General features: G+C 28.5%; 1 protein-coding gene across 1 annotated transcript in view; it reads right to left on the bottom strand.

Annotated features, from left to right (window-relative positions):
• Positions 1-4870: 4870 nt before the first annotated feature.
• The window catches only part of LOC129960752 (uncharacterized), a 39413-nt gene continuing 16622 nt past the window's right edge, over positions 4871-27661 (bottom strand). Inside the window, exons 2-6 of the mRNA XM_056074362.1 lie at positions 12707-12770; positions 11208-11236; positions 10929-11117; positions 7906-8169; positions 4871-5266 (exon numbers count right to left, since the gene is read on the bottom strand). Of these exons, the coding sequence (XP_055930337.1) occupies positions 5051-5266; positions 7906-8169; positions 10929-11117; positions 11208-11236; positions 12707-12758 (750 nt within the window). The 5' untranslated portion in view covers positions 12759-12770 and the 3' untranslated portion in view covers positions 4871-5050. The remainder of the gene's footprint in view (positions 5267-7905; positions 8170-10928; positions 11118-11207; positions 11237-12706; positions 12771-27661) is intronic.

Below are 27661 nucleotides of genomic sequence, written 5' to 3'. Positions count from 1 at the left end.
TTTCTTCCATCTGCATAAAATTTGTAAATAAATAAGAATAAATATAAATTAAAATACTGTGCCATAAAATGTTTTGTTTCATAAAAAAATACAAATATAACGTACTGATATGTATTCTTATTTTAACCTTACACTTTCAAGAGTTTTTATTTTTTAGAAGTTATTACAAAAAATTTAAAACAAAATTTAGAACTGTAGAAAATATCAAGAAAATTTATTTAGAAATGCAACTTTCATTAAAAATTAGTACTTGGTTACAGTTTCCTTGTTAAAACTTATCTGCATTATGTCAAAAATCATATAATATTAATTAAGAAAAAAATTAATTATAAAAGACAAAACTTAAAATACCGACAGACTACAGTAAATTATAGATTATAGTGCATACTACAGCAATACTAATATTACATGTACTTACTTTAAATCGTTGTTTTTCGTTTGTTATTATCGTTGTTATTGTTGGAGGAGGGGTCCAGAAACACGATGCGAAGCTTCTATGGCGCATGGTGTCTTCGTGGAACTTAATCTGTAGCTTTTCACTTTTCGATATGATGTGAATTTTTTTTACAAATATTTAACCAGAGATTCATTAGCATTATATATCTATTGTTTTGGTTATTAATTAAAAATATATATACTTTCTAACATTCATGCCTTCATTTTCAGAAACATAGTTTTCGGTAGTTTATTGCTTTGTTAGTTTGTTTATGAAATAGTTCTTTTCAGGGCTGCATGTTATAGTTTCCAAAAATATTCTAAAATTAAATACCTTCTGTGGTTATGCTGATATATGATGCATTCTGAATTGAAAAGCAAAAGTGTTTCCGAAAGATCTTGATATTTGAAAAATGGAAGATATGCGCTCTCTTCTTGCAGTTTTATATATTTGAAGACGAAGAGAGAAGACACTTTCAATTTTTAAACTTCGCTTTTATTCCATCACGGCAGGCATAATTTATGTACAAGAAGCGCGGACAAAACTGATGTCCGTTTACCAGCGATACAAGAAAAAAAGAAGACCGAAATATTTATCCCTAATGATTGTATACAATGAGATTCTGATAGGGATTTCTTTACACGTGTCGAATTAGGTAAGGGGAAAATAGGTATATTTTAAAAGAATTTGTTTAGACTGGCAGATTTTTATCCCTTCACTCTGATTGTGGGAGCTTGTCGATTGCAGCAATTTTAGAGCTCATGTAGGCAGGGCCGGCCATCTGGGGGGTGCGGCGATTCTATGCACCGGCCCCGCGATTGAGGGGCACCAACAAGATCAAGAACAAAAATAATGTTCTGAATGATATTAGAGGAATAGAAAAAAGATAGGAAGAAATTTATCTGGATTAATCTGGATGTTTTGAAATATACAAAGTTTACAGATATATAGAGCAAGTGTGCAACATATTATAAACATATAATAAAGTTATTTACCTTACCTACTAGGTTAAACAGCATATATTACTTTGATAATTCACGTTATAAAATGCTTTATATTGTTAGATTTAACCATGCCAATGCAAGGAAGTATACCTCTGGAAGTCAAAACTCGGTTTTAAAAAAGAAAATTAGCAGAAAAGAAGAAAAGCCAAATTTCAAAAGTCATGAGTAGATCTCTTTTCTTGTTTACGAAGCAATTCTAGCAATGAAAGTTCTTCGAATTAAGAACCAACAATTCAAGCTTCAACTGGCGAAAAACGTTCCTCACAATCTTGCAATTAAAGTGTAAAAATCTTTGAAGAGCCATATGTTTATACAAATATGATTGAATCAGGAAAAAAACGACAATAACAAATGTGATCAAGTGCATATAAGTGATTCAGACTTATGACCAAGCATTATAACTGATAAGTTAAAAATGTTCTGTGTTAAAAACAGACCTGTAAAACACAAAGTAGTTTTTGCTCGGAATGCTGAAGGTAGATCATTTTCCACTATTTACTACTTTTTTTATAAAAAAAAAGTGCCAAATGGTGAAATGCAGCTTCAAATTTGGTTGATGAATTCAAAAACGCAAGACTCGGTATTTTGTTTTTGCTGTTCATTATTTTCCAGAGGAAATGAAAAACTGCACGATTTATAGGTGTCTATAATACCTGGTGAGGATTATTAACTGTAATTCGAGATCATGAGCTTTCTGTTAGTAACTTAATTCATTTATTGCTCTGAAAGAATTACTGAAACGACTGAACTTAAGTTCTAATATTGATAAAACAAATCAAGTTAATATAAATAAGGAAACGGAAAGACTTAAATTACTATTTTAAAGAATTGTAGATGTGATTTTATTTTTAGCATGTAATAATCTTCCACTTCGAGGAAACCATGAAATAATAGGAACGCCTAATAATGGAAATTTTTAAAGTTTAATCGAATTATTAAGTAAATACGACTTGGTTCTTATGTATCATATAAACAGAATAAAAAATTCCAAAAATAAAATTGTGCATAATTTAGCACATACATCACAAGAACAAATTCTTTTTGCGTTAGGAAATGAAGTTTTTTTTTTAAAAATTAAAGATGATATAAAAGCAGCCACTTATTACAGTATCCAAATCGATTCTACTTTTAATATTTCCCTTAAAAAACAAACTTCAGTCTTTATTAGGTATATAAATTTTGAAGAGAAAAGATTAAGTATAAACGAGTCATTTATAAGGTTTATTGAAGTAACGGATACGGATATGACTGGAGAAAAACTAGCAAAAGCTCTATTAGAAATATTAAGTGAGCTTGATTTAGATATTATGGATTGTAGTGGACAGGCATAAGATAACGGTAGCAACATGAAAGGGAAATATAAAGGTGTACTATCTAGAATAATTGCTCTAAACCCACATGCAATTTATGTGCCTTGTCTATGTCACTCTTTTAATTTATTAATTTGTGATGCCGCTTTCAGCAGTATATATTGTAGTTTTCTTTTTGGATATTGCAACTTTTATATTGGTTATTTTCTGCATCTACAAAAAGATGGGAAATGCTACAAAAGCATTTTTAAACATTACTCTTAAACCGTTATGCGACGCTCGTTGTGAAGTCAAATTAAATACGGTTAAAACAATGTATATACAGTTTGAACCAACTGGCAATTCCCTTGAAGAATTTATTGATGCAAATAACAATAATATAGTGGTATCTGAAGGCAAAAAGTCTAATTTGGATTAAAAAAGTCTAGTTGGATTAAATACAAGAAATGACACTTATTTTATGTTTAATAGTATGGTTTACAATATTTTCTAAAATTAGAACTATCAATAAACTATTTCAAGTAGAAACAATTGTTCTAGACCGGACTTTTAATTTATTCAATAAAATTAAAACTGATATTCAAAATTTTAGACTAAGCAAAAATGATAGCACGTAATTTGAATCTTTCAGAACATTTTTCTGAAAAACGAATTCGAAAAAGAGAAAAATCATATTTCGAAACAGGAAGATGAAATTATAGAAAGCTCGGTTGAAGAATTTAGATGTTATTTTTTAATCTATAACTGATACTGTTATTGTACAGAGAGAAGATAGGTTTAAAAGTATTTCGAATTAATCACTGATATAAAAACATCAGAAAAAGATGAATTAGAAAAATGTCCCCAAAACTTTGTTAAGTATTGTAACAACGATGTAAATGAAAACTTAACCCAAGAAATTGGTTTGCTAGGGGATTAGATTTCAAATGAACGGGATGTAAATAACGTTCAACACATATTGCAATATATACTAATTAATAATTATAATGAATTATTTCTAAATGTATTAATTGTGTTAAAACTTTTCTTTACATTGCCAGTTACTGTAATGAAGGTTGAGCACTCTTTCAGCAAATTAAAATTAATAAAGAATTGTCATCGGACAAGCATGTGTGCATAACACTTAAATGTACTTGCTATACTAGGATCGAAAAAGAAACTGCAAAAAATTGTAATTTTCCTGAAATAATCATTAGCAAAAATAAAATCACGCGTTAAATAAACATGCAATAATAATATGTATCCGTATTTTTTTTTTTTTTTTTTTACTTTGTAAAATATTTAGGGCCCTAAATGGTTTCTTGCACTCGAACCCCTTCATAGAGAAGGCTGGCTCTGCATGTAGGATTAATTAAATAAAAAAGATGGAATTGAATATGGAAATAAGAGAACATTTAGGATGAAGTTAATATAGGCTAAATTAAGATAAAAAGATTAAGAAATTAATTAGGATTTAAATAGATTTAAAAATATCATTGCATATATATGTATAATCATTTGGCTTAAGTGGTTAAATATGAATTATAAAATAAATAAAACTCAAAGAAGACAGCTGAAAGAATGGAATGCTATCAGCACTCAGAAAAGTCAATACAGTTTTGTTCCAGTCAAGGGTATTTGAAATAAGTTTTGTTATAATTTTTATAATTTAAAACACGACAGTGGTCACTGTACAAGCCAGTTCCTCCAGTAGTCTACCGTTGGAGAAGTGTGAGTTGAGAGCGTGAAGTGGAAAGCAAGTCATTGCATGTCACTGCCAGTAGATGAGTCACAAACAAAAGACTTCAGGACAGATGTTGAAATATTTTTTATATATGGTATAGGTTAATGTATTTTGTGCAATAAGCATAGGTTTTGCTATTAAAAAGCATTTTTTAATGAACCTGCACTGATTCGACGTTTTCTTTAATCGGCTCACCCTCTGGTCTAATAACCAAAAGGATTACTCCACAGCTTATTATAATAAGCTACGGAGTGATACAAGTTTCAGTAGACCAAATCTTCAAATTTTCAAAAGTTCTAAGTTTTGAAAAATCATCGAACCCGGTGTGTTCCATTGTAGACAGAGTATCATCTTCATCATTCCTTTTGAAATAAAATTGTATAAAAATCTCTAAATAAATGCCAGTGCCATTTATTAACCAATATTTACAGTACACTGGTGAAACACTATCAATTTACAACTTAACACGCGCTTGTTTTTATCTATTTATAGACCATTTCAATTTATTTTTTGGCAGTTACATTATATCTAGATAATTTGAAATTACAGTTCAATAATTATAATGTGATATAAAGTTTCAAGCAGCATTCCCATCGCACTGGCAATTGCATTGATCTTCCTTCCCTCCAGTAAATGGATTTCTTCTTTCTGCTGGATTTTTATATTTATTTTCGGCATTCGGATTCCATGACTGCGGATTTCTTACATCCTTTGGTTTCTTGTCTCTTTCATTCTGTCTGTCATTTGGGTTGTTGCTCTTTTCGATCGAATTCAAAACAAGGTTCTTTGGGCCCTGAAAAGTATTTTAAAAAAGTGGATTCAATTCATTCAATTACTACAGTGAAAATAGAATTTTTTTCATAATTTAAAGAAGGAGATTAAATTAATTATTTAAAGCAATTAAAAACCGGTTTAATAAGAAGGATTTAAATACAGTTTAAGGAATGGTATAAAACTTGCATATATTTATGGAACTTCAGTTTATATTTTCTCAGCTACTACAGTGAATTTAATTAGTATCCTCTATTGCTATTAGTCTTATAATTACTAATATCCGTTATCTAGAAACATGTTGTTTATGTGCTTTCTAAAAGTAAATAATAAAAAAAACCGTCTTTTTAAATGTGTAGAATTTGGAAAGGAGGAGATATACTCCGTGCTTGAATAGTTTTGTATTTCATAGTCATGACGCAACGGAATGTGGAATGTACGGTTTAACACTTTCGTTTAGTTTGTCGTGTTTCATATTTGTAAAAATGGAATTTTGCAATCGCTTTTTCACCCAGTATTTAGAATTTTGTGTACTTGTTTTCTCGAATACAATAAATACACTATTTCAATATTTTCAGAAATTAATAAACGGCTACCACAAACGTTTCCTACAGAAAATCTCTCCAGGAAATGTAATAATGTTTTTTACCTTTTAATATGGTGAAAAAAGAAGTCATAAAAATTAAATATGAATATCTATTGAAATGCCTTAATTGTTAAACGTAGCATAGAGAAGTTCTCTTGTGTCGTTAAACCATGTAATAACATATTTAAGGAATTTTTTTAAAGTTTAAAATTAAAATTCAGCTTCTCAATTATTATTTGTTATTTTTGCCGAAAGAAGCGGATTCTATAGTAGTAGTAAGAAAAAAATATATTTCTGTCAATTTTTTAATAGTGTTTTCGCCATAATATTATCATTTGTTTTCCTTTTCATTTAAAAATGGTTAATTTTAAAGGAAATAATTTGATTTCATTTGATAGAAATTGCATTTGTCAACTTTCTGTTAAATAATACTTAACAGTAAATACACTGCTGTACCTGGCGAAACATTTCTAAATATGACTTTTGCGCCAATAAATCCGATAAATCTAAATTCTCCCACCGGTGTACTAAAATTCGGTTATTACAATAAAATTTAGTACACATATGCCCCAGGTTTTTAAACATCTAAAAGTAAATTAATATGTTAAAAAGAAATAATTTTTTCAAATGTTTTAATATTTCAAATAATGACCAGAGCATAATGCTTAATATTTCCAGAATCGTCCAAATTCTAAAGAGTGTGATCACCCTGAGTAGCTAGCTACATATTGGGTCTTCCTGCTAAAAATTAGGTTTTTGAGATAAATCACTTTGGCTAGAAACTTGTCCGTAGTGATTTATCTCAAAATTGTCATAAAGTTACCGTTAGTAATCATTTAACCTCAGTAAGTGAAAATAATTTCTCACACCAATAAGAACTTTTAACATTTCATGCACCAATTGCGAATGTTTTTAGACCTGGCTTTCACATATATGTCAAATTCAGGTATACCTTCAAATACAATTAGTAACTTGATTACTTCCATTTGCATATGAGTAGTTAATTATTCTGCATTCGTTTCTTTAAAATTTCTAATACTGATGGTGTTATAGGCATTATTTTACTATCGACTGTTTAAGTTTTCACTACTATTGGTGGAGGAGATGGTGTATCGATACAAGAAGAAAAGTATGTTGCTATTAGCAAATGTTAAGGTTCTTTATTAATAATTATAAGGGTTACCCAAATGAAAAATGGACAAGTTGAATGAAAGGAATACCTTTATTGGAAATTTTTAAAAATGCCATGGGCGTTGTAACACAGGTCCCATCGCTTAGGTAAGTAGGTCTATGCTTTTGATGTAGAAAGATGGTAGTTGATTCTTGAGGAAGTCCTGCACTACTTCCTTCACTTCGTCGTCCGAATGGAAACGTGTCCCCTGTAATGCTTTCTTAAGTGGCCCAAACATGTGGAAGTCACGGGGTTTAAGGCGGGTATTCTAACACTTCGAAACGAAATTTTTTTTTTTTTTTTAAGTCGTCTGGGTTTCACAGGGGACGTGTGTGGGGGGGGGCATAGCCATGGAGAAGGATTATTCGTTGTGTGAAAAGGTCTGGCCGTTTGCTTTTGATTCGTCAGAGTATTGCTGCATTGTGTTGAATTGATAATGTTCCTTTGAGGCAGAAAATCAATCAATAAATTCTATGATAGTCGAAGAATCAGAAACCGTATTACCGAGCGTTGTTCCGATCTGGAGGTATCCATGTATGGAACAACTGTACTTTCGATCAATTTCCTTTATCATGAAAAACTTCCAATGCTGAACGTCGTATGCGGTGCACGTCTTCTACCCCTCTACTTTATATCATTGTTCGGTGATGCTGCTTTAGCTGCAAATTATTCTGACGCATTCGCAAGTGTCCACTTTTCATTTGGGCAACCCTTATACTATATATAATTAGGAATTTTAAAAATTCAGCTGCGAAACTTTTATTTAACATTTTGTTCCACACTATTATGCTTGGAGGGTCTCAAATATGACACCCTCGATCAGAAACTTACCTAATTGAAGTTCAAAAATTTTGGTCATTTAAGTTGAAACAAAAGATTATGAAAATAAGCCATTTGTAAATACCCTTTGTTGTGGAGGTCTTGGAGGTGGTAGAGGAGCTAAGTCCATTTTCGGCTGCGGAATAGGTCCAGGAAAAGGTCTTCTGGGTGGAGGAGGGAGAACGGGCAATGGAATTTTCCGAAACAAATTTAACTCATACATATTTGGTGCTTTACCACATTCAAAATGAAACCACCAATCGCAGACAAAGAATCTCTGATGGAAAATCGTGCCGTTCACACACAGGAAACTGGCATTTCTGCCATCAGGAAAGCATACATGATATGCCTAAAAAAGAGTATAGTTTATAATAAAGGTATTTTATAATTTAATTAGATATACCTACTCCTGTTTTGTGCAGTGATGCATATAAGCATCACTTAGATTTTTTTAAATTTTTATTTATTTATTTTTTTGCTTGAGGAAAGAAATTTTTAATAACAAATTTTTTATTCAAAAGTTGCAGTTTGATTTATTTTCATGAAAATAAGTTCTCTAGCACTTTTTTTTTGTAATTTTTTTAATATTTAGGACACTTGTTTGTTTTACGCAACATCGATTGAAAAGAAAAAAAAATGTAAATTTAATAAGTAAGATTAATTAAATTATTTCAAATTAAATCATAGTGATAAGCCATAAACATATACTTTGTTATTGCAAAATCTAGCTCCTGTCCGTGCGGTTTTTTTTTTTTTTTTAGTTCATTAAATATGTTGCTGTAAATAAGAGCAGAACGCAGAGCTACAAAACAATCTTATTGACTAAAGATAATTTCCTTTCAGCTAAATTTCATTCGTAGAGCTAATGGAGTTCTTGCCTAATTTTTTTGTTTTGTCTGATGCAAGTTTTCTTCAGAAAAAATAAATAAATAGCTTTCTTAAGTTTGTAAAAAAGCATTTTCTCTTTACTGGTTTATTCATTTAATCCTTTTCGGACCTGTTATATTATTTAGTAGCACTAGAATAGTTTGCTGCAAATATTAGTTATATAGATTCTCTTTATCTATATTTATATATATAAATGAAGTATAATGAAATATGAATAAATGAAACTTAGGTCTAATTTTTATAGAAAGCGAACTTTAAAAATACTTACTGTTACATCTAACGTTCCAATCAACTTGAACACTAAAAAGGATAACTCAGTAATAACAAAAATCTTTTCTTCGAAGACAGTGAATTGTTTATTTATTCGACAGTTTTGTAAAACTTATGTACGATTAATTTAGCTTATCTTCCGATAATATTCATTTACTTATTCCATTATTTACATAGAAATTTATTCGTGGAACTAACCACCTGTCTCCACAAGCTTGTTCACCCAAAATTATTAACTTTTTAATCTGTTAAAAATTAATATGGAATCCATTTTTTTTTAAATTCATCTTCGTGTTTGATGCGACTGAAAAAAATGAAATCAATTGAATCAATTACAACAAATTAAAAAGTGTATATATTAAGAAATAAAAGTTGAAGCGAAAATCTACTACGTATTTAATAATTGGTAAAAACACTAAATTTAATGTTTTCATAAATGAGTTTGAATCCGTTATAATATTTAAAAACTTTGTTATCGATTGAGTATCAAATTGAATTAAAAAATATTATTAAAATTAAGAAAAAATTGTTTGGAAATAAAATTTACATAATTAAAAAAGTAATTTTTTGAATTTTAAGATAATACAGATAAATAGCTGCTACAAAAAAGTAACAAATATTTTGAACGATATGGTCATCAATTTCCACAGTTAAGTCACGCTATTGCCCCTCTGTTGACTTTAAGCCTATTTTCGCACTCGATTAAACTTTCTGTTTCAAGCTTATTTCTTTTATATCTTCTGGCATCTGACTGAATGGACTTTTTAGTCACAAATCCTCTCAGAATATTTTAAATAATATTTTTAATGTCTGTTAATCAGTTAAGTAAAGTGTTGAATTCAAAGCTATTGTAAGAACATTAAATGAAATAGTATGAAATTTGTATGCTGATTTGTTTACTTTTGACTGTTGCCATTCTATAATGAGTAATAAGAACGATTTCTATGCCTTGTACGTTCGTTTTATATATATAGATCAGAGGTAGGCATTAAGTCGATCGTGATCGACTGGTGGACCGCCAAGACATTTTGAGGTGACCGCCTTTACTAAGACCTTAGACGAGTATACTAAAAGTAAAACCGACGAAAAATTTCAAAAATATTTCTGACGAGCTGCTTAAAAACGGAGATAAATTAAACAAAGAGAAATATTATGATGAAATAATAAAACTTCCCTCCGAATTCGAAGGATGTTTCCAAGAATTTACTTGACTAGAACCAAATGTTATATTCAAGTTTTACTCATTTGGCAATGTTGATGTGGAAAAAATAACTGAAAATATAAATTTTATATTTTTTTTATCTCTTGAGGAAAACGAAGTTTTTTTCTTTTAAAATGTTAAAATGTTAAATAATCTTTGCATGTAGTTAAGAACATAAGAATTGGTTTCGGAATCTAATGGACGAAGTAAAGTATTCTAATTTAAAAAAAAGTTGCATATCATTTAACGTCGTTCTTTGGCTCTACCTACATGTGTGAATCTGCATTTTCAACAATGAGTATAATTAAAACAGCATATCGCTTCCGTCTCATAGACGACCACTTAGAATCCAGGGCAAGATTAGTAGTTAGTAATATATACCGGAAATTCAAGATATACCGAGATATTCAAGATTGGCGGACAGTATGCAGACTAAGTTTTCTCCTGACTGTATCTATAAGAACTAACTTTAGAAGAAAATGATTTATTTTCTAATGTCCTTTGAATTGTTTGATATTAAATGCATCATTTTTTATTGTTATATTTGTGGCTATTATTATTATGTTTGTAGTTATATAGGTAAGTACCTATTCCGCATTTATTATTAAATCTTAATAAATATTGTAGACTTTTTTTTTTTAGCTTACCACACCTACGCCACTGTGTGGACCGCAATACCATGAAAAAATTAGAAGTAGCCCGTACCCTGGAAAAGTCTGCCCACCCCTGATATAGATGATATGTACTACCTGACAGCCTGCTTCAACATCTCCGAAGTATCCTGCATAGTCATAGTCCGAGCAGCGAAAACTTGTTCCTTCGGGTACTGTAGCATGAACTGGATAATCGACTCCTGCTTGTCCTGGTATATTATCTCCATCTGCATCATTCAACCAATCTGAACTGCGAAGAGCTGCTCGCAAACGCTGGTTTTGAGCCTTTAAAATAAGGTTATCGAGCATCTTATCAAGTAATTAAATTTCAAAACTATTTCAAGTTTGAAACATGGTGTTTATAAGTTTTCTTACCTCGATCCCAATGCAAATAACGATGGAAACTGAAAGTAAATAAATAATATTAATTTAAATTTAATGACTTTTTAAGATAATTTTAAAATTTGATATAATTATCCCTATAGCTACTCATTAAAAGAAATAGTGAGTGTTAAATCAAAGTAGCTAGTGCTAAACAAAAAAAGTACCAATTAATATTGTCATGGAGTAATTTTACGCGGTTGATATCACATATAATTGCGCATATCATTTAAGAGTATAACCATGCCATTACAATCTGCTGTGTTATATCGTCTTTTTTCCTTTTACAATCTGTGTACTGAATTCGAAAATTAAATTGACGCGATACGTTGATTTATTTTTCATGATTATGAATCTATCTTATAACTAAAAGAATATTTGCAAATGAGCTGTCTACAGTGCATATTAGCCAAGTAACAAACTTCTTTTAGTATTCGATGTTGCGAATGAGTAGCCAAGAAATCATAAACATCAGAGTGATGAATTTAAACTATTAAATTGTACAACTGTAAATCATATTCTCGGTAATATTATTGTATACATTTCTATTGGTGATATGGAATCTATTATCAATAGAAATAATCAATATACGGAATAATATCAATAGAAATTCAATATTATCAGTATACGGAATTTGGGGACGATACTTACAATGGAAACGTAAATTTGCATATTCATAAACAACATGAATCTCAAGAACAAAACGAGATTCATGTATCGAATTTTAAAAATAAAACATGATTAGCAAATCTGGTAAAAAATTCGAACACTTTATGAATTTCATCATTATTTTCAGCATATTTAAAAGGCGCTTGCCTCACTTTACCGGATACGTATCTTTCAAATTCCATATTTAAAAAAAATCAATTACGCAATTTATCCAGATTAATCAATGAAGTGCGGTTTTTTTTCTATAAGGAAAATAATGCAATATTTAATTTAAAAGCATTTATTCTCTGATGATTAAAAAAACTTTCAAAACTATTTCTAAACAATGAATAATATACCTATGCAGTTATAAAGACATTTAAAAATTATACTCTTGAACAGGAAGTCAATCATGTAGATATTTGAAGTCATTTTATATGTTATATTTGAGAGAATAGATAATTATTTATAACGTTTTATTTCTTAATTTTGTTTAATATGCATTCGATTCTTGCAACGGATTACATCTGGCAACAGGCACGACTAAATAAGATTATTTCTTTAAATAGCGAAAACTGAATGATGTTAATTCTACAGCCTGTCGAAATTTTTGACAGTTTTCGATTAAATAATACTCGATGTGTGAAGTACTTTATGCGAGTTCAGATAAGGATTACCCTATAAGGGTTCTTATGTTACATTGAGAAAATATTATAAAGAAATATCATTATGAGACTCCTTTTGAGATCTACATAAAAAGAAAAACGAATTAATTCGTTTTGAAATTGAAATATATATATATATATAAGTATAAATATAATCAGATCAAGAAAAGAACAAAATACCTGCTAGAAAGGCATATATTTTCACTAGAACGCTATCTTTTGAGGTTGGCATTGCGGGTAATATCTGAAAAAAAAAAGGATCATATAGGGTGAGAAAAGATCTGAGTGAGATTATCAAAAGAAAAAAGTGAGCAAGTTAGTATTAAATTTGTTTCTAATTTAATACTATACCACATTATCTCTCATTTATCTATAGCAATTATTTAGTAATTACTGCCTCATTTACATTAAGAATTTACTTTTTCTAGCAGAACCATATTCTTCCTTCTAACGTATGCAATTGAAGGTAGAATATTGTTTAGGTTTTATTAATTAATGATACTCTTTGTTAATTAATCATGGTTTGGTGTGAAAAAATATATATAAAAAGTAATTATATCGTACAAGCTCATTAATTAATAACTAATACAATGAGCAGTAAGTAATGCTTACAGAAAAGAAAATCAATGAATTTAATAATTAGTTTATTAAAAAGAAATATAATGGGTAGTAATGACTGAAAAATTAATTCTATCATTAATGAGCTTACTTCATCAATGAAATTAAAAATTCACGTGGAAGTCAATTTATTTTCTGTAATGGTTAAAATGATTAATTTAAATTCTATTTTTGAAATGCTTTTATCTTTTTTTAGGATTATTTTCTGCTAGCCATTCTAGCAGAAAATAATAGAAATATTTTTTTTAGTTTTCTTGCGTAATAGATTTGTTGTATAAATTAGTGTACATCTAAATACACAAGGAAAGATGATACAAAGAATAAGGTTTCGTCTTTTTTTGTATACTTTAATTGAACTTGACTTATTTCATTTTCATAAAAATTAAATATAGTACTCAGTTTCTCCCTCACTTTCTCAGCTGCAGGAATTTTGAAATTTTGTATATTTAGATGTCTTGGATAACAATATATTTTAATATTGTTAGAAATAAGTTTTCAGTTAATTGATTAATTTATTTAATATCGGGCGAATCATTAATTATTATTTCATATCATTATTTAATATAATACAAATTTAATATCATACTGAACAATAAATGTCAGAAAAAAATCACGTTTCCTTACAATTAACAAGAATAAATTATAAGTTAAAGGTTGCAAAGTAGAAAATAAAAGTTTTAAAAATTCATTTTAGTTTGCTAATAAAAATGTGTTTTTAAAGATCGTTTTCATTAAATTTATTGCAGATATAGCTTCGAGAAGGAAATTTGTCAATTCTTTTTACAGACAAATCTTTCGCTTCTGCGAATATGCTGCATTTTTAAAAAGATCTTTTCAGCATACAGCATTAAAGATAAAAGGAAAAAAAGAGTGTTTGATACATAAGATGTTTAAAGACAAAAAGCAAATTAATTCTGGATAACTATTCTTTAATGTTACAAGAAATTACATTTATAAAAATATACGCTTATATTAAATTTATGGGTTCAGGGTAAAATTAATTGGTAGCGTTAGAGCATTGTATTCTTAATTTACATAATATGTTTCATTAATTGACCACTTTTTGACATGGTCGAAAATGAAACTTTTAAAGTAAATAAATATGTCATGTTCCTGATTTTTTTTAATTAATAATTTATAAAAAAATCAGAATAAAGTTCTTAGCTTTTGAATTTGTTAATTTAAAATACATAAACTTCTTCATTCATTAGCAAGTCTAATTTCCATTTGTGCTTATTTAATGCAGTTATGTGATTTGATGGTATTATAGGAAAAAATAAATTATAAGGCGAACTGTAATTGTATAGAAAAGTATATAATATATTTCATAAGCCTTTCAGTTATTATATATATATTTTTAAAAATGACGAATGGACTTGGCACATATAATTTGCTGTGCAGTTTATTTGAAGATAATTTAAAGATAGTAAAGTCAGATTTCAAGATAGTAAAGTATTTCATAACGTATGGCCAATTTCTGATTATGTGGTGAAAATATTTAGCTTAATGAGCCTCAAAAAAGCCATTCCCAAATTAATTATGTTCAATTTCATGGATTCATTCGCTATATTGAGTTTAATTATGGAAGAGTCAACCATATTTATTTCTGGTCATATATGGCCCAGTAAAAACAAAAGAAAAATAATGAAAATTCAAATAAATTAAAAAATATATTCTTTAATAATAACTCATGTTGAAATAACTGAAGCTAAATAAATTATGACTTCTTTACGTAAGCATATTTTTCTGAAAGTCCTACTCTAAAAAGGACTTAGACAAACAAATGAGCTCTAAAAATTACTAAAACAAGTAGCGGTGGTTTAACAATGTGTTTTCTAAATCGATGAATCTATAAAGAAATCATTAATATCTGTAGGCAATGAATTCATTTAGAATAAAAAGCTATATTAAATCTGAAGAACTACTAAAAGCCTAAGTAATGGAATCATTTCGATGTAAGAATTATTAAAAAGCATTAGTCAAGATCAGTGTTTTCAAACAAATAGATATATGGTGATTTTAGTTCAAATAAAACCGATAAAAACAGCAGGTATTTTCATTGGAATTTTGTTTACAATTAACTCTCTTACATTACTTAAAGATTCAAAAAATTATATATTCAACAGTAAAAAATTTTTGACAAATAGATTCCGTAAGACCGTATTAATAAATTAATTGAAATTCAAAGCTTTTATCTTAAGCTTGTCGGGCAAGAAAAGCATCGTTGTATACCTTGGATATTCATGATATACAACCTGATTCATAGCTATTTCTATTCAGCTGTTTACGACGGCATACTTAATATTCTGCTTCATCGATTCATTTCTATATGAGGGAAAGTAATGTATGTACATTTACGGAATCATGAAGTTACTTCGTAGCTTTCATTATAAAAAGTAATCAATTAATGAAAGTTTGAAAAAAATTACTCTTTTGAAAGTAAAAATTACTTATGAATAATAAGAAATAGAGAGGTAATTGTTTATCCTCTGGTTTACAGTAGTAATTTTCGGTGAAGTCCTCAGATGAATCGAGGAAAAGGCATTCTTAGCTCGTTGGGGAAAAAATAATGATGCAAAAATGCCGATTATCTTACAATTAATTATGTGGCTTATGCGCTGGGACTTTTGAACCGCCAAAAAACAAGTTTAAAAGGAAGATTTTTTTATTAAAAAAATATGCTAATGTAAATTATTGGTATCTTAAACGACCTTTGATCGTGTTAAAAGTACGAAGATAAATGAGCAGAAACAAATTTATAATGATTGATTCCTCCTGCACATCGCTAGAAAGCTGATCTTTTATCATTAATTTTGAAAATAATGCTTTTGGTTTTGTTTTCTAAGTATTCGAATAAAGAGGTAATGTTTCATAACGGATTCTTTTTATCGTGGTTTTTAAAAAAAGAGATTCTTTTTCTTACATTTTATTGAGGAATTTCATCGTTAAGGGGGAAAAAAGAATTAATTAGCTTTCATTTATTGCGCTTAAAATATTTCCGTGATCAAAGAAAAAAGATGTTGCTGCCTTTCTTGTTTCGTTTTAAACTCGACTTTTTAAAAGGAAAATTAAAATAATGAATATAAAAAGTATGTATTTAGATGTTTTCAAAGAAAGATAATAATAATATGTATATAAATGGGTGAATTTCCGTATTTTCAAAGGAAAATAAAAAATTCCTTTCGACAAGCTGGAAGGCAAAGGTCGATTTCTTTACATCTAAGTTTCTCTCTGGCAATATAAATTGTTGATGTTAGAAACAGTCAAAATTAGGGCTTGAAAATCACTTTTCAGTTCCTAACTTCTTAGATATTGCGGTTATCGAAAACCTTTAAGTATTAAAGTTGTTCGTATTAACGAGGCTCTAATTTGGTTAATTGGATTTATTTTTCTACCTTCAATATTAAAAAAGTTATAGCGAAATCAAAATTTCACATCCCGCCCACCTACCATTTCCAACCCCTTTGAGCTAGATGGGCCATTTACGAACTCGCCCGAGATATTTACTTTTCTAACAACATATTCCAAGCCAGTTAAAATCCAATTATCCCGAAATATTGTTATGAGAACCATTGCAATAGGTAGTCTTCCTATAGCAATCTACCTAATAAGTATAGAAAATACATGCACAAGGTGACTATAAAATGACTTTTTCAGATTGGTGGCGTCTGCAGCTAATACTAATATCCGTAATAAAACCAAATTTCCTATACACTCAGTGAAAAGCATGAAGAAATGAATTTAGCAAAAAAAAAAAAAAAGAAAGAAAGAAAGAAAGGAAAAAAGAAAAGAAAGAAGATTAATTTGAAAGTGCCTGGTATAAAAAAAAATATTAGAACTGCTGGAATTAAAAACGGATCAATAATTACAATGAACACAAAGAAAATGGATTATACAAAATTTCATTAATGTTTAAATGATTAAAAAAAATGGATAAATAACCTACAGTGCGAAATTCGCAGAAAATAATCTCTTTTTTTTTTTTTAAATCAATATTAGGATCCCAAAACTTGCATACAACATTTTCAATGTGTTCACCTCCCCTTTCAATAAAATATTGTACCAGCAAATTAGGTTCCTCTATTTTTTCAGCACTTATCTCCCCATACCACTCACAGTTTAGTTTCATTCTTTACATCAGTTTTAGCTTAGTAATTGGGAGTGACTATAACACTCACCGGTGAAGCCTCAGTTAGCTGGGAAATGTTCACCTTCTTTAAAGCATTTTAGAAGAAGACGATAAACATTTTCCCTCTTTTTTCAGTGAAATTTTCTAACGTTTTTTTAAAAAACTTTAAATGCATCCATATTAAAAAAAAAAAATGAAACTTTTCTGAGTGTCATTATTCATTTTCTTCGTCTGTTATTTATTAGGTAAATTGCTAAAATTTACGTTTCTTGGATCTGTAAAATATGAAGATCATGAGTAAGTTTTAATTTCCATTCTTATATTTTCCTTTGAGGAGTAGAATAAGATTCTTAATTATTCTTAATAATTTTCATCGGGGGTAGTTAGGAGCATGTTTTTAATCTAATAAAAATACTTTTCCATGCATATTGAATAATTTATTATACATTAGGAAATTTTATTAAGTCTAGGAGCACGATAATGTCCTATCCCTCAAATAATGTTTATAATCTTATGCCAAATTAGTAACTGATGTTTTTAAATAATCTGCCATGTGATCTACATACATAATATTTTTCATTAACGAAAAGTCGATTATTATAATTATTTTATACTGACTGACGTCCAGCATAGAAAAACAAGAAAGAATTTATACAAGAAAATTGAAGGAAGAACACTTCTTCCTTTACATCTTCAAAAATCATTTTTAATAGAGTTAAAAATCATTTTTAATAGAGAGTGCGTTTTTTTTTCTCTCTAATTTCGGTAAAATGTAAAAAGCTAGAAAATTCGAATATTTTCTTTTTCTTTTCTTATAAAGAAAAGAGAGAAAAATTGGCTCTTTTTATGGAGCTATTCATTTAGAGAAAACTTAACATAACAAAGATAAGATGTATTGTCAGTATTTCTTCCCTTTTCAATAAACAACAATGACTATAAAGCTTCTAAATCTGCTTTTCTTCATCAGTGAACAATGTTTTTTAACATCTTAAAAATGACAGTATGTGATTCACGATACGAATTCTATATTAGTTAATGCCTATTAATTCGCTTTTGCAAGTCAACGAGACAGTTACATGGAAGAATTAAAGAAAAGAACAAAATTTCATACAATGAATGGAAAATTATTGTGATGGTTAGAAGCATCCTTGTTTCCACCGAAGTTTTATTTTGGTTTAGTTGATTTCTTGTCAAATTATTCGATTTAGAGATCTTGACCAATTTTCTTATTGGAACATTGAATACAGCATGACAATCAAAATAAATTTCCCGAATATTATATAACAGTTTTAATATAATTATTCCTCTTACAAAAAATATTTAATAACATAGACTCTTAGTCTTTTAATCGCATAATCACTCTATCATAAATAGTACCTGGGATACACCAAGCTTCGCTCAACTGGTGATTTTTTTTTAAATTTGTAAAATCGTGTTTTTTTCGGAGAAAATGTTTAGATACGGTAATGTTATTTGTACGACAAGTTGATTGGTTGACACAATAAATACATTATTGTTAGTAGATGTGAGCCGAACGTAGGGCCATCTCACAAAATTTTGAGGTGCCAATAGGAAATTATCCTATGACAATAGTACAAGCACCACAAAAATTTACGAGATGGCGCTATATGACATTGTCAGCATGACAGCAGATAGAAAAAGGCTCTAATAGGTATAAAAAAGATGTGTGCGTTTTTAATGTAAAATCACGTTTTTTCAGGAAAGACACCTATATAGATAAACTTAAAAGGCAAAACCCTATCTAAATACAAAATTTGATCCATATCGTTAGAGCCGTTTCCGAAATATACGAAATTAAGTTATATATATGCAAAAATTGCTCGTTTAAAATTATAAAATATGAATATCTCGTGAAAATTTTCAAACTCATAGCTTTTCGTTATGAGACAATAGCGGCAATAAAAAGTTAATAAAAAAACAATATTTCACCAAAATCTCGATTATTTTCATGCTATTGTATTTCTCTCATCTACTCTTCAAATGCTATGGACTGATTAACGCGCATCTTCAAGGCACATAATTTTCTACTACACAGGAAATTTCGTTGGAATAGATCTAATAGCCCTGGGGACAAAGCCTCAGTTTCATGATCAGTGAATAATTCGAGGTTTTAGCCATGTTTCTTCAAAGATTTACCTTGTACGTCAGTTTTTGGTTCAGATTTACCATAGATGTCAGCTCGATTCAAATTTACCATGGATGTCAGCTTGGTTCAAATTAAATATGCTGTGAGGAGCCAAGCTTTACGCTGCTGTGATGAAGAAAACGGCGAAATGGCGTCTCAATTCTTGTCCTCATCGCCAGATTAAAATTAAGACTCCAAAAGCACTTGCATTGTTTCACAGTCTATTTAATATACCAATCTAATAATTCAATCAACTGTTTTTGCAGCATATAGAAAAATTGCAATTTACATTGCAGATAATTATAAATAATTAACCATTTAAGTGCGTTCGATGCGCATGCACGTCAATCCAAATCGTAATAAAAGTGAAATCTTATTCGTTTTATTATGTTTTTTTGCAAATTTTACTATGCAACCCTTAGTATTGCTTACGACGTGTGTATGCGTCATCGCTTGACTTTATAGAGGGGGATTTGATAGATTTTAAAAAATAAATTACGCAGTTAACTTGTTAAACAGGAACGATGAGAATCGTTAAAGCGATTGAAATTAGCAGTAAAATTTCAGAAATTCCTGATTAAATTTTCTGTTACTTAATTTAATGTTTAACATGTCACGATTTATAAAGTCACAGAATGAGTTGCTTTCGAATTTGTTATGCTTATAGGTTAGGACTCAGATTCATCTAAACCTTGCAATTTTTCCCAAATCCCCTCATCTGATGAATTTGCATAAATTATAAATTTGGGAAATACATAGTTGTGGATGAAAAGGCTAAATGTTCAGGTGATAATCAATAAATTATTTCTTTTGAGAAATGAAATAAGACTAAAAGAACTCGACCTTGTTTAAATAATGTTACAGGAAGACTGATTTATTTGAATAAGGCTTTAATGAATGGTTATAGATTCAATACCTTCACCTCATTTCCTTTACTATATTATATCTTATAGCAAAAAAAAAAAAAAAGTTTGCAAGTATAATATTAAAACAGACTGCTACTTTCCAACTAAAAGAAGAGAAGTGTTATTATCTTAAAACCATCTACTTTTCAAATATACCGAAGCTTTTGAAAATATTAATTTTACTCCTGTGTTGTATATAATAAATTAAAGATAAAAAATGGTTCATTTGAACTTAATGCAAATTTTGATGTATTAGTGTTTAATAAATGTTACACTTTATCTATTTACATATTTTAGAATTAACTTTCAATTTTTTTAAGCAAAGGAATAATAATAAAAAAATTATCACTTACAGAATTGTCAACATCGGAAAGGGATTAGGATTGTTTACCGTAATAAATTTTAGGGCTATTTATCCTTATTGATTGTATTTGGCTTCGTATTCAGAGATCTACGGGCTCCAGCTTCAAAATATCTCGTCTAGAGAGGAAAATGGCGTACATTTCCTCTATTTCACGATCAAACGTTCTCAAATTAGAGTGATCTGGAAGTTTGTAAAATATGTTGAGCGTTCGGATATTGTCCTCATCATCTGACAAAGGTTTAAAATTACATTTCATGGATAGCAATACTCGTGTAGTTTCAAAGGTGATATTCATCTAAGAAATAATATCTAATAGCATTTCCATAGGCTTTCCAACGTATCTGCTTCTTTAAACCAGAAAAAAAATCGTGAAGAATTGAAATTTCTGAAAATTAACCTTTGATAACCAAAATCGTATTTCTGTCGTACCTGTGAAGTGAATAGAATTACTTTTCATTGTAGAAAACGAACGTTGATGACATCATTCAAATTCTAATTTGTTTGTTAAAATCATTTAGCTATTCAAGGGACTTAACCTACTAGTAAGCACTGTAAAAAGGGCAATGGTTAAATGATGGACATTGTATTCTTTTTTCTAGAGTGCATTCCACCCTCTAATCTCTGTCATCTCATTAAGTTTCGAAAGCGCCGCTGGCAACAGCAATCAGTAGAAATAAAGCGTTTCCGTAATTCTTCTATCCCCACAGCCTCAATTTCCGAAAATTGTTATTAATCACGAATAATTTCTTTTATGGTCGGTTGAAAACAGAAAAAAAAAAAAAAAAAAAAAGAATAAAAAGAAACCAACAAAATAAAAAAAAAATTTAATTTTTTTTTCTTTTCCACATCTTCTTTCGATAGAACGAACGTTTGACCATCTCGCGAACCTTTCAAAATAAAATACAAAAATAAATAAAATAAAAAAATTCTTTCTTTCGCGCTTCTCTTTTGGGTAGAATGAACATTTGACCATCTCACGAAACTTACAAAATACTGAGCTCTCTTTGTTGACAGACAAGTGGATAGTGAAAACAAAGTGGGGGAAAAAAAACCGTGGGTGATCATTTCCTGTTCGGTGGAGGGTCAGAAAAGGTCAAATGAAGAATTAATTCTTCTCTTGGAGATGTATAATCATATACCTTCTACTAATGTAGGTCAAGAGAACTTCGCATCAGCAGCTGCAGGGAGCCTTTGGGAAAAAAAAAAAAAAAAAAAAAAATCTTTGTCTCTGTTGGATAGTGAAATTCAAATGTAATTGAATGCTTTGACAGGACAGGTGAAATATTTGATTGAAAAACTTTTTATCTTATTATTTTTGTCACCATGTGAAGTAGAAATATTTATATAATTATGGGGGAGATTGAACAAAATATTGCTTTGCTGGTTTGGAGAGGAATCTTTAAATGCATTGACGCATAATTTTAGTTATTCTGGTGGATGATTTGGTAATTTAACAGGACAGGTGAAATATTTGATTGAAAAACTTTTTATCTTATTATTTTTGTCACCATGTGAAGTAAAAATATTTATATAATTATGGGGGAGATTGAACAAAATATTGCTTTGCTGGTTTGGAGAGGAATCTTTAAATGCATTGACGCAAAATTTTAGTTATTCTGGTGGAGGATTTGGTAATTTAAATAAGTTTCATACTATAAAATTAAAAATTCAGTGAAAGTATAAAATTTTAAACTTAATTTTAATCATGCTGCTGAATTTTATCAATTATATATACTGAGATACTATATGTTGTGTAAATTTCTTTAAATATTAATTTTATTTTATAAATGGTATAAAATACATTTTTTGCGAAAATATTTTTAAGAAAAAAATTTAAAGAGGAATGCACTTAAAAGGTTGCTCCTTTAAATTATGTCACTTGATATGAAAATTTTGTTTCAGATCATGCACTTCTGGTAATCATACTAGTAACAGCTGTTCTATACACTGGTAGCAGCTGCTCTTTGTACTGGTAACAGCTGTTCTAGATCAGAGGTTCCCCACTTATTGTATGCGTACTCTTGAGGGTAAGGGCGAACTCGGGATACGCGAAAGTAATGAAAGTAATAGCAGAATATACAAAATATGAATAAATAAAACGAAAGAAAAGGGTTACAGAGTTTTGTTTCTCCAAATTTATGGGCTAATCTGAAAGCCTGCTGGTTAGTACTGACATAACTTTATGTTAGTTACAAAGAACTTAGTATTAAAGCAAAATAATAATAATAATACCTTTTAAATTGGCAGAAATTGTGAAAAAAATATACTTAGTTGGTTATCAGTAATTCTTCCAGGATAAGTAATTCTTACAGTTAAGTAAGTTGGATAAGTAATTCTTACAGTTCTTCATAAGTTATTACGAAATTATTTTTATGCTGTTCTCGTTTGTGCTGTTTCATTTTATGCTATTTTCGAAATAATATTATAATTAAAAATGGAATAAAATGAAAAAATTATCCTACAATACTGATAATTTAGGTCGTTTAACTCTTAAACTAATCTAGGCCCATAACATAATTAATAATAATTATTTAATACAATCATTTTTAATACATTTAATAATTATTATTTAATACAATCATTTTTAATACATTTAATAATAATTATTTAGTACAATCATTTTTGTATAAAAAAATAAACGTACTTTCTCTTAATACTTGAATTATAATTTTATTAAATTTAAATATATGAAAGCGTTTTTCTTCAAATAAATTCTTCTTTTCGATTATTAAAATTGAAAATGTTTGCTGATATAATTTTATTAATTTCAGGTGCTCTCTTTAATTGACGATATAAATGCAACTTCGTTGAATTATAACAAATAATTTGTCATTATTAAAATCCAAAAATGTAAAACTTTTAATGATTTTAAGAGGAAAATAGTTATTTATTTTTATTGATAGTTATTATTTTTTATCGTTAAAATTATATTTATAATTATTTTAACATTTAAAGTTTAAATTATAAAGATAATTCAAGAACCGATGAAGGAACATAATTATTTTTCTTTTGAAAAATAAATTATAACTTACGTATTAAGAAAAAATACATACAAATGAGTATCATATTAATTAAAACCATCTTTGAAATATTAATTTAAGTAATTTTGAATATTTTAAAAAAATGCATTCATATCTTTATTTCTCTTCTAAAAATGAAATTCTAATCCAAAAATTAGGAGAATAAATATTTATTTTTGCTTAAAAATGAAAACATATTAATTAAAACTGTGTGGTAATTGGTAAATTAATTTGAAATAATTTTGAAATAAAACAAATTTTTAATAAAAGCAACAAAAAAAAACAACCTAGCCTATGAACAAATTTGTCTAGTAAATGCTATGACAGCGCTTTATGTCTGCATGTCTGCAAATTGGTTTATTGCTATAATAGTCAATTTCATGAAAAGTATTTCTTTGAATAGCAAAGTAAAAATTAAATATTTCCTGCGGATTTTAATCCCATTTAAAGAAGAAGTATACTACATTTGAAACAAACACTTGACAAATTTCAGATAAATCCTAAAGGTTAATGGGATCCCATATTTAGAGAGTGCCTAAGTAATTGTTCACTTTTGTGTATCCTGCCACGAAGAAAATAAAATTTTAGAAAATAATTTAGTTTATTTTAAAAAGACAAATAGCTATAGAATAGAATCGGGTACATAGCGGCGTATGGTACCAAGTTGTAATTTTTTTAAACGATAAATATATTGAAAAGAATTAAAAAACCCTCAACTTCTGAAATTTGTTATTCTTTTTTACATAATGTTGCCATTAAATATTTCTTCTTGTTCATTTTTATTTAATTTTTATTCTAGCTTTTAATCTTTACTTCAAGTGCATTTAAATAATTTTAAACTACGGAAATGAAAGAAAAATAGAAGTTTTATTTCATTTTTCTTAAAACTGGCAACATAGAAACAGTCAAAATTAGGACTTAAAAATAACTTTTTAGCTTTTAATTTCTAAACAAATGCATCTATCGAAAAACTTTTAGTATAAAAATTGTTCATCTTAATGAGGCGCTAATTCCGATTATTTGATTTATTTTCGATCTTCAATATTAAGGGAGTTATAAATAACTGAAAATTTCAACCCCCTCTTACCACCATTTCCATCCGCTTTGAGCTAGATGGCCTATTTACGAACTCGTCCGGGTTTTTTACATTTCTTACATTTCCAAGTTGGCTAAAAAAAATATTCTAGTTATTTTGTCAATATATATAACGAAAAATGATTTTGGATTCCAGGGACTATGATTGGATGATTGGTGAAGATCTCCAAAATTTATCTCAAAGTCGTGTTATGAGAACCAGTGTAATAGGTAATCGTCCTGTCGTATAAGGAATCTACCTAAAATCCTCGAAGGCATTTGTCTCGGTTTTCACAAGGTGCCTATGTTGATTGCTATTATTAAATGCTTTTTTCAACATTTTTTTCCATTTGTTGAGCTTTTAGTTTGCAATAATTTCTTAAAGATAGATGGCTCATAACCTTGAATTTTCAAAGGCTCGTGTCCTGATTACCTTGAAGGATTTACCAGGTCTGCTGAATATTGAATCTGAATTTCAAATTTCTTGTAGAAAAAAGTTAATAGCATTAATTTTAATTAAAAATACAATAAAATACACTATATTTCTATCCGGATTGAAAATAATGTATTTTGAAATTATGTGTTCAGTTATAATGAATTCAACACTCGATGATTTGTTAATTTTACGAATGCAGATTTAATATTTGCTTCAGAATGTTTTTACAAAAATATTCTGAGTGATTAATATACCTATTGATAACATAAGCGAATACGTTTTCATATTATCGTTTTTCAATGCAGCTGCCGAAATAAAATAACTGATATAAACACAACATTTTTTTAAATATTTATATTTATTGCTAATTCGTAAACATTTAGATAAAATTGCATGGGTTTGAATTAGTCTAAAGAATATTGAGTTGTTTGCAATATTTGAAACGAAGCTTTCTTTTACCGAATAAATATGAATATTTAACACTTTTTTAAGAATACCATTTGAAATTTTACTATCTCTGCAAAATTTTAAAAGCATTTTGTTTTTTAGATCAAATTTTAAATGTAAAGAATTTGAATTTGAACAAAATTAATAAAGATTAATAAAGCAAATCGATTTGAAAAGTATTTCTATATGCGGGTACCAAAAGGAAATTTAAATTATTTATGATAATCCATTTGTGTAACAGTTTTTATTTATTTCTAAATTAATGGATGTCGACAAACTGCACACAAATCACTAATAAAGGATCAGCTCTTTTACTTGGAGAAATATGTGTTACAGATGAGTCGCCAATAATCAAAATTTAAATTGTAAATCAGAATCTACTTACACTCAGTTTATTCACGAGTTTTATTCAACAGTAAAATTAGTCCTAAGTATAAAAAAACTATGAAAATTAATAATAATATTGATTGATAAGCAAAATAAAAAAAATCTCAATTCCAGAAGCTGATGCTCGAAGCAGCAGCTGATTAAACATTTCCTTCTTTCCACATAATGCGAAATCGATGTTGCTTTTCCAAATTCGGAATCATTCACTGAAGTTAATGAAAGCTAAGATAATGTTAGATTACATCTTTTACAAAAGCATTTACATAATTTCGAACAGAAAATATCTACATCTGAAACCTAACTATCACTAGATTAAAGATAGAATAAAAAATCACCATTATATTTTGAAGATATTTATTTCGAAGATATAAGCGATTGTTAATTGAAATGGTAGCTTCTTAATTCTTATCTTCAGAGCTACATCACATCTGTAATTATTTCAAAAAATGTATTCAACATTAGTTTTCTGATATTTCGATGATCTTACGCGTTAAAGAATAAAAACCGACTTTTAATCGGATCCTATAACAACAATTTCATTGCGAAAACCTATACTTTCTTTGAAATGTCTTCTGAAGTCAGAAGAATGCTAAGATGCTTGTCTTTGTAGTTCAGAATCACTCGAAAAATTGAAATGTGCATGTGAGTATGGCTTATAAATAGGAGAAAAAAATCGGAAAAATGGTTTAATCGAAGCTATAAAGCAGAGCAGTTTATCCTTAATTGTTGGAAATTTCAGAAATTCGTGAGGAAATTCAGCACTCCAGCTTTTATTTAGAATCATTCAAGTCGGCTCAAGTACTAATTTTAAAATGCACACATTTTAAAAATCTAGTCTATAATGTGCATAATTTGGATAAATAGGAGTTGGAAGGTGATTTTTAAAATATCTTAAATATTATTGCTCTCTTCTAAAATTAATGGTTAAATCGCCAAGAAGGCTATTTCGCCATTTCAGCGAATTGTTTCGAATTTGGAAGAGATGTGCTAGGAGAATCTAAGAGAAAGGAATTGATTTCGTCCTATTGTTGAAATGGAACCTAGAAATTTTTATTCTTGCGAAGAATGAATAAGGAAAGCACTTTTACTGTTATTTTATACAGGCTATGAAAAAAAGTATTCTTCCACTGTTGATTACTCAAAGTCTATGAAAGTTTAAGTCAGTCATATTTGCTTTGGAAAAGGGTCGATGTCTAGTATATGTGAATCATGCAGACACATAAGGGACCATCTTCATATTTATTTTGCCACATTTTCGAAATCTTATGTAAAATAACAAATTTCAAAAAACAATTATTTATGCAATTCTATTTGTAATGCTTAGAAATGTAAGATGGCTGGCATTCCATTTCAGATAGATTTTATCTATAAATTATAGTTCCAAGTAAAATACTTCGCTTTACGAATTCCTTTCTTTTTAATTTATTGTGTTCTTCCATTTTATAAAATATTTTCATTTAGTGTAATTTTTCATACAGGTCTTATAGTTTTATAACTAAGAAAATTAATTTGATACAAAATATTTTTCCAAAAACACTATTGCAAGGACTTAATACAAAATTTTTGGTTGAATTAATAATTTAATAAGGAAAATACGATTTTCATAAAT

The sequence above is a fragment of the Argiope bruennichi genome, chromosome X2 (assembly GCF_947563725.1).
Source record: "Argiope bruennichi chromosome X2, qqArgBrue1.1, whole genome shotgun sequence".
In the NCBI taxonomy this organism is placed as follows: domain Eukaryota; kingdom Metazoa; phylum Arthropoda; class Arachnida; order Araneae; family Araneidae; genus Argiope; species Argiope bruennichi.
This window is presented reverse-complemented; position numbering and strand designations above follow the sequence as displayed.